Source organism: Polypterus senegalus, chromosome 1, assembly GCF_016835505.1.
Source record: "Polypterus senegalus isolate Bchr_013 chromosome 1, ASM1683550v1, whole genome shotgun sequence".
Taxonomy (NCBI): Eukaryota; Metazoa; Chordata; class Cladistia; order Polypteriformes; family Polypteridae; genus Polypterus; species Polypterus senegalus.
Genome location: NC_053154.1, coordinates 222161237 through 222170403, shown reverse-complemented (window position 1 = coordinate 222170403; position 9167 = coordinate 222161237). Strand labels below are relative to the sequence as shown.

The 9167-nt window shown below is 40.3% G+C and overlaps 1 protein-coding gene across 1 annotated transcript in view; it reads right to left on the bottom strand.

Annotated features, from left to right (window-relative positions):
- Nucleotides 1-771: 771 nt before the first annotated feature.
- Nucleotides 772-9167, bottom strand: part of btbd16 (BTB (POZ) domain containing 16) — a 195675-nt gene continuing 187279 nt past the window's right edge. Inside the window, exons 16-17 of the mRNA XM_039769245.1 lie at nt 6616-6804; nt 772-2137 (exon numbers count right to left, since the gene is read on the bottom strand). Of these exons, the coding sequence (XP_039625179.1) occupies nt 2069-2137; nt 6616-6804 (258 nt within the window). The 3' untranslated portion in view covers nt 772-2068. The remainder of the gene's footprint in view (nt 2138-6615; nt 6805-9167) is intronic.

The following is a 9167-nucleotide window of genomic DNA, read 5'->3' as shown; positions in this document are numbered from 1 at the left end:
AAAAAAATTAAATAAATAGGTAAAGAAGACTAAGATCAGGGACAAAGGCCTGATTATATCAGGATATACATCTGTAGACACCTAGGCCTAACTAGAAATATGTCTGCAAAGGACATGATCAATAACCCTCAAAGTGAGTAACTCCAAATTGTTGGACTCGCAGACCCAATGTTTGCCTCCCAAGATATGGACAAGTGTTTGCTGACAATCCTCCGAGGTATGTTTGTTTACAAGTGGTTCCTTCACTAGCCTGGAAAGTAGCCCATAGGGTGACAGGTGTGGCCAGCTTGGAGGAGAGTAGAAAGCTTATTTGGCAGGTATCTTTGCTATTTTGGATAGGGATTTGGGGTTCGACAAACACAGAATCTACTTTTTGTTAGAATATTTAAGTGGTTTAAATGTGTCAAGGTCTCTAGAAATGACCCCTTCTTGTTGATTTACGGCCATCCTTAGGCAGCAATTCAAGAATTTTGAGTTAAGATACAGAGGACAGCAACTGTGTAGCAGGGTATAGGAGTAGGAAGACAAAGCAAGAAAGAAATCACAGAGTGGAGGAATGAGCTGACAGGGCCTGAGGGTAAGTAGAGTAGCTACCCACGCCAGCATTAAAGGATTCTAACACTTTAACAGGTAGGAATCCTCAGCAAAATCACTGCTGTTTTTTAATACAATTTTAAAATTGCCATCATTCTTTTTTCATAACTTTCAAAAATAAATATTCTTGCAACACCAGTAATAGAATTTTGTCACATTTGTTTTAATTGTGTTAAATAACAAGGCACCACATGCACAAAATGACAAACAAGCAACATAAGTACCATACCCTGAAAGGAGAATTCATCAGGATTTTATATAATGAGATGAACAGGAGTTTATTTTTCTAGATAGTAATGTCTTTATTTCCTTAAGTGCAAGGCCTTTTTTTTACATTTTTTTATACTGACTGTGTGGGCGGCATCTCTCTTTATCTTCCCCACTCTCTAGGGTCAGATAAAGCACAAAACCAAAATAAGACATCTATACAAGCAAATCTAAAGTGATACCAAACACCATTTGAAAGGTCACCATTTTCTGTAGTTGAATTAAATATAAAGCTGCTAGTCTAGCTGGAAAGACATTCTGTAACTGGGTGCAGCCACTGATAGTGAGTGGGACACGCATTGTTTTAATGTTTGTCCATATTCACTGTTCTTGATTTTTACATTAATCACTAACTCCCTTTAGCCTATGTCACACTAGACACCTTTTCCAGTGAGTTTCAGTTACAACCTTCATTTTAATAATCCTAGCAAGTAGGAGGCATGAAGCCAGTTGCATAATGTAACATGCCCAGTGACTTACTCCAAATAGTCCACATATCACTCCAGTAAAATCAAACAGATTTGATTTTGTTTTTATTTGGCTATACATGGATGACATAAAGTGAGACCAGCTTTATCAATTTTCAGGACACCTTATTCAAAAACTATCACAGCAACATTTGACTCAAGGTGGGACCCAGTCCCAGATGGTATTGGTGACCAGTTTCAGGGCACACTCATGCATACCCATACATACTCACACAGGGCAAGTTTAGAGCCACCAATTAAGCTAAAACAGGAGAAAAGTCCTTAGAATGTCAGCCAAGGGACCAAGCCATGGCTCTGAGATGTAAGGCAGCAGTGGTAACCACTGTGGCATCCACACGTTATAGTACAGAGTAATACAAAAAATATGAACACCACACACTCCCGCGTGACTGATTGTCTTTATTTATAAACGTTCATTCTTCTACACTGTTTTGTCCTTTTTGCTTTAAATATGATTAAAGGCAACTGTCACAGCAGAACTTCACATTTTTCACATAGATGTTACCTGAGGTAAAAGGTTACAAAGCTTTACAAGGTTTGGCTAATCCTTATAAAGACAGACGCATTGTCGACAACTCACCAGCATTGGGTATTTTGTTATGAATTTGTACAATATACATTCATCGTAGTTGTTTCTTAGATATTAAAACTCCTGGACTGTCCATTCAAAGGTAACATTTGTCATTCTTGTGACATCTTCTTCTGTCTTTTCTGTTTCTTCAAAATGATGCAAAAGCAAGAGAAAAAGTGGCAAAGATGGGGGGACTAAGTCCATTTACTTTGAGGACCTATAAGTGAAAATAATGACATAAGTCTATAATATTAGTACAGAAACACCAATTTTATTTGCATGCATTGACTTATTTTAATTTTATATACAAACATTTTATAACCTACAGAAAAACACTTAGTACACCATGCTGATTTAATTAAATAATAGCTGGGCTTATATCAATGTCAATATCTCATTCAGCCATTTTTGGAAATGGTGTGTGGGTTAGGAAGATAGATAGATGGAGGGATCAGCTACTGTACATGGCTTTATAATTTGTTCCAGACTGCTGACAAGCAGTTTTAGGAAAAAGTACTTTAGAGTCTAAACGCCCAACCGGAGTAGATCCTACGTTGCATCAATTTCAATAAGGTTAAATACCATCTTCTTACAGCCCTAACTGAGAGAAGATGGGTGGGCAGATGGAAAAGCAAATATCAGAAAACAGAAGTAAGGACAATGAAGACCCACATCCATTACAAAACACTACATGTAACACGACTGTTAGTTTAAAAATCCTAATCATTGAGTTTGTAGCCCTTTCTGTCATGTGTGCTCTCATTAGCCTCACTGCATACACAAATCATTTTATGTATTTTTTTGAAGACTGGGCTGATCTCTTTTGGAATGGATGAACAGACATCTTTGGTGATACTTAGGAACTTCTGAGATTTGCTCACAAGACCCGGTGTATGGAAATAACTGTAGAGTAATACTTTTGGAAAAAGATTGTCAATGTAAAAATTTTATATTTTGTTCCAGAAAATAACCAATGTGTGCTGATAATCAAAAGAATGGTAGATGTTTGGAATCACAAAACAGAAATTACAAACACTAGGTTGGGAAAAATTACATAGATCAGGCAATCTTTCACAAACATGACACCACCTGAAATTCTTTGTATTCCCCCATTTTACTTTTACAGAATATGAATGGCCTTGAGCGGCACGGTGGCGCAGTGGTAGCGCTGCTGCCTCGCAGTTAGGAGACCCGGGTTCGGTTCCCGGGTCCTCCCTGTGTGGAGTCTGCATGTTCTCCCCGTGTCTGCGTGGGTTTGCTCCGGTTTCTTCCCACAATCCAAAGACATGCAGGTTAGGTGGATTGGCGATTCTAAGTTGGCCCTAGTGTGTGCTTGGTGTGTGGGTGTGTTTGTGTGTGTCCTGCGGTGGGTTGGCACCCTGCTCAGGATTGGTTCCTGCCTTGTGCTTTAAATTGGCTGGGATTGGCTCCAGTAGACCCCCGTGACCCTGTATTCGGATTCAGCGGGTTAGAAAATGGATGGATGGATGAATGGTCTTTCTTTTTGTGATAGACAGCCAGGGACCTTGCCCCACAGGAAGACCTGGTGAAGTAGGGGACCGGGAGAGGGGCAATTCCTACCCCAGGATACAGGAGGGCAGCCCTCCGGGATTGCATGGGAACCATGGAGCGGGGAAGCTCAAACCTGTGGGGACCCATGGCCACCGCCAGGGGGTACCTGGATGGTTCCAGAGCCATGGACTGCAGCACTTCCACCACATATCAGGAACAGGAACCAGGTGCACGTGGAGTGCTTCCGGGTGCCCATGGAGTGGCGGAAGTGCTGCAGTAAGGACATCAGGGAGCACCTGGAGCACATCTGGGTGCATTATAAAAGGGGCCACTTCACTCCACTCATGGAGCCAGAGTCGGGAGGGGGGAGACAAAGCTTGTAGGGTGGAGTGGAGTAGAAAGAAAATAGAGAATGAAGAGGATTGTGCAGTGTTCTGTGTATTGGGACTGTGTTGTGCTTTTGGGAAACGAGGAAGACGTTTCCAATGAGGTGAAGAAAATAAAACCATTTGTGTTTTATCAGTGTGCCTCCTGCGTCTGTCTGTGTCGGGTTAAGTGCTGGTATAGCAGTATTGTCACACTTTATTCTTAATAATGTTTGGTAATTCTAAAACAGAAACACAAGTTTAGTTGCATGCATTGATTCATTTAAACAAATGTGAATGAAGTTTTTGTGCTACAAATGAAGGACAGGTATCCTGTCCGGGATCAACGAAGGATTCATACCTCGCCAGGAGGTCATAATGGAAGGAGCAGGTGTACAAGGCCACCAGGAGCAGTTCATCCCCCCATACAACAGGTGGCATTGTTCCTCAGGGCTGGGCCTCTTTAGGACACCTGCAGGGTGGCATGGGAATTGGTGTCCAGAGCGGCAGCCCTGTTGGGGTCTTTGGGAACCACCAGAGAGATGTGTTCATGTATGCCCCAGACACATTCCAGAGGGCTGAAACAGGAAACTGAAAGCAGTTTCCGGACTGACTTTAAATGCAAATTGAGTAAGAACTTGTTTGATCTGTTTTGTATTATGCTTAATTCATTGATCTTTACACGGGTGGTTGTTTAAAGGTTTCTTGGTTAAATAAACATCTTTTATTGTATCCTAAAATCATGTTGGGTGTTATTGTGTCTGTGGTTTGGTGCTCAGTGGCACCCCTGGTGGTTACATTTGTTAAATAATAATCACTATTGACAGTAGAAATGTGTGCCTGTTAATCAGTGTTATATCAGCATTAAATGGCTTGATCATCAATTCAACAAAAGCACTGTGAAAGATCAATAAAAATTAATTCCAAGAAAACACATTTACCTTTACATTTTCTTATAAACCATACAGTATGTTTGATATTGTTGAAAAAGCCATTAAACTGCAAGTGTACTAATTTTAATGAGCAAAAAATCACAATATCTGTATGTGCAAAGGGAAGAGTTTTAGCATCCAACCAATCCATCAATCAATCAATCAATCGATCGATCGATCGATCAATCAGTGTTTATCTCATAAAGCACAATTTACTTTGTGCTTCCTCGGAACAGAGCAAACACATTATAATAGAATAACAAATGCACAAATTACTGGGTTATAAAAGAGTACATTTAAATACATCTGAAAAAGACAGCTGAACACCAGTTGGCACTAGAGATGAGAAAAACTATCCATGTCAGACGCATATTCAATTCATGTAGGTGACAGTCACATTGGAAAAATGGAAAAGCATTAGAAGGATAATATATTGGCTCCTTAGCTTCCTTTGGGTATTTTTTTTTTTTTTACAATTGCATATTTAAACTAGCGGCATTTGTTTTAAATTTCAGATGTTCGATGTGGTGGTGACATCAGCTTAACAAAATCAACATTAAAACAATATGCCACAATTATCGCTTTGTTTTTCATATATCCGTCGTTTTATAGTCACACTTTTTTCATTGCAGGATTGTATGAAGCGGGAAACCATTTTTGAAGAATGATGCCCAAGTCGAGAAACGATCTAGGAGTAGAAGCTTGTCCATCGCAGGCCTCACTCAGTCTTATAGGGTCAATATGGAGAAGCCAATGAACTAAAAATGTATGTCTTTGGGAGGAACTAGGGCACCTTTTTTCTTGTGTGTTATTATGTTAGTGTAGTGTGATGAGGTCATCTCATGGAAAACAAAAATCAAATATATGCAATAAATGTATTAATCAATAAAAAAGAGAGATACATTTAGAGGGAGAACTCACCACCTAAAACCAATGCCCCACTGAGTTCTACCATACCGGATATGTTTTGGCTGCCTAGTTGTGTGTTTTGCTCACAGGTCCTCCTCCAAAGTACTTTCAAAACACCTCCCACACACAGTCCACAGATTTCCTGTCATCATTATGGCCCTTTAACCTCTTTGCAGTGGTTACTTCTATTCATGCTTGACACCATCTCAGAAGAGTGCCTTCTAGTAAGTCCTGGTGTTTGCACCTCACCTGAAATGAAACTCAATCCGGCCAATATTTCTAGTGATCCTGAAAATCCCTTCATCCCTGCTTTATCTTTTCTTTATGAGTGGTCAACCTAGCATGCCATCTTTAGGGTGCCTATCCTGTGTATAGGAGGCAGTAGACCACCACATACTGTTCAACTGTTGTAGTCTCTTCCTGCTGTCCTCTGTCATTGTATTGTTCTACAGTTCCATCTTGTCACTCATTCTGGTACACTTGGAATTGGCCACCCCCCACTTACTGCCGCCAGTCAAATCAGGAGTACTCACACTGACACTCAGAAGGGCTCTTGCCAATATGTGTTGTTCATGAAGTCCCTACCATTTTGTTTATACAAAAGTTATGCCCTTTATGCAACTGAGTCATTCTGCCGACGTGGTAAACTATTGCAATAATTAAACTCACACATTTATATTTCCTTGACAGTATTCTTTCCTTCATTTTCCAAACATTCCCAAGGTGGCCCTGTATCTTTGCCCTCATTTTCCAATACTGGCCCATAGAAATGCTCTTTTAATGTTAATGTGTGGTAATGCCTGTTTTCCTCAATTTTTGAGGAATTTGATCAATTTATTACAGTTTTTCTTTTTCCCTATTTGTTTGATTGCACTTGTGACATACAGACAGAATAGTGCAATTCTATGAAGTATACCTTTTTCTAGATGGTGGAAATGATCATGACAACTGTGTTCTTTTTTGATAAAGAAACTTACCTGACTTTCAGAAGACTTTTTGGTGACACCAAATTCCTGGTTAACTCGGTCAGTACAAAATATTTGCCACTTTCCCTTCACCCTGGATTGAACCTTAATTTCATAGATGACTCCTCGTTCTTGCATGAGACAGAATGGATGACGTTTGCAGGCCCGGAATGAAAGGGTGGGGTCACTGTGCTGTAGCCTCTGTTATTAGTGATTCAAACAAAACATTTAACTGTCAGTCGAGGATTTGTGAATAGTGAACTACTATAACCAAAGGCTTTCATGAAATAAGTCACAGAAGAATAACTTAAAGGCAGTACTAGAAAAGTGCAAGCAAATATAACCACAGAGCCATACTTTTAATGAAAACATAAATCGTACATTACCCACAAGTTCTCAAGATTCATATAAACAGAACTGTAAAATATACTTAATAAAATTATATTTTCTTTGATTTGTGTAGTTTATAGTTATTTTTTACTTTGTTTTTGGAGTCTGACTACTGGATTGTAGCTTGTTAACCTTGGGTTGCCTTTTTAAGCAAACCCTTTCTTTGACTTGGTTGAATAAATAAATTATTTATAAAGATTTTTTGTTTGCCTTTGCCTTCTTAAGCCAGACGTTAACCTTTTTTTCTCCCTTCAAGGATATTTTTGTGCATTTAAAGTATTTTCAACTTCTAAAAGCCTGAACTCAATTTTGGGCCTATGCAAGCCTTAACCCTGCTTTTTCAGTTTGGGGGCCAGGTTTTCTGGTTTGAGGCCTAGTTTGTGGTCAGACTCGATAAAGCCTATTTGTGTTACAGACTCACAATAAAGTTTTTGATATTTATTCCTGCTTATGATTTTATATTTACTGACTTCAACCCCTGGCACTTGTCTACAGACATAGACTATGGTGGGCCACTTAGGCCCAGGTTATTTTTAGCCTATAGTAATGTGTCAGTAATTCCAGTAAAATTGTGCCTGTAGGAAAAGAAAACTTTGAATTTTGTGTGGATGCCAGTCCGAACACAGACACATTTAAATCACCCACAACACATTTATTATACATATTTACATGTTAAAGTGCACCTCAAAACCCCCAAAGTCCTGGCCACAACAAAATGCCTTCACTTCTCTTCATGCCGCCTCCTTTCCTCCTCCAGAGACCTCTTCCTCTGCACTCCTGACTCCAGCCCTTGAATGAAGGGAGGCGCCCCCTTTTATAATCATCCGGATGTGCTCCAGGTGCTTACCGGAAATCTTCCACCGACACGCCCCAGGCTGTATCCCCGGAAGCACTCCGGGTGTCCCTGCTCCTCTTCCCCCCAGCACTTCCAGGTGTGGCGGAAGTGCTGAGGTCCAGGTCTCTTTAGGCACAGGGGCGCCCCCTGGCAGTGACAACGGGCCTCTACAGGGTAGAGCTTCAAAGCTCTGTACCCATAGCCGACAAAGGAACCAGGGTGGTCGCCCCACGTGGTCTGGGGAAGGCACAAGCCCTCCCCTGGTCCTCCTGGGCATCCCGGCCGGGTCGCTACCCCAGCCATCTCTGACATTTGCTTTGCAAAATCACTAAATATTGGGATTAATAAAGTATCTATCTATCTATCTATCTATCTATCTATCTATCTATCTATCTATCTATCTATCTATCTATCTATCCATCTATCTATCTATCTAAATGAACAGTCAAATTAGCAAAATTGATCCAAGAATAAAGGTTGTCACCCCCATATATTATGTTCATCTGCAACCTTGTGGCAGTTGCAACACAGGGAATAAAATTTAACAATTTAACACAAATTAATTACTTCCCTGGAGTACTATTTAACCTTAAAGTACATCTTTTTGTCTCAACGTGGATGTTTTTCCTTTTCCACATTTATTTTAATCTGGAGTGTTTTCCCAAAAGGGGTTATGCAATGTTAAAAATCCTTCAGGTGAAATGTTATTTTCTTTATACACCCTTAAAAAAAAATCTTTAAAAACTCTCAAATCCAAATAAGTGTTTTTAGTGTCACCTACAAAATGTAATGTATTCAAAAGGAAACTCAGCTGCTTTATTTATAACTACCTATTGTAATGTTACAGACATAACCTACAAGGCTAGATTTGGTCCAAGCATGCGCTTCATTTTACTGTTTATTATTACAGAGCACAGAGTAACGGATATTGTGGAAGAGAGGTGAAAAAGACAGTGCAGGCAGGGTGGAATGGGTGGAGAAGAGTGTCAGGAGTGATTTGTGACAGATGGATATCAGCAAGAGTGAAATGGAAGATCTACAGGAAGGTAGTGAGACCAGCTATGTTATATGGGTTGGGGGTGGTGGCACTGACCAGAAAGCAAGAGACAGAGCTGGAGGTAGCAGAGTTAAAGATGCTAGGATTTACACTGTGTGTGACGAGGATGGACAGAATTAGAAACGAGTACATTAGAGGGTTAGATCAGGTTGGATGATCGGGAGACAAAGTCAGAGAGGCGACATTGCATTGGTCTGGACATGTGCAGAGGAGAGATGCTGGGTATATTGGGAGAAAGATGTTAAGGATAGAGCTGCCAGGGAAGAGGAAAAGAGGAAGGCC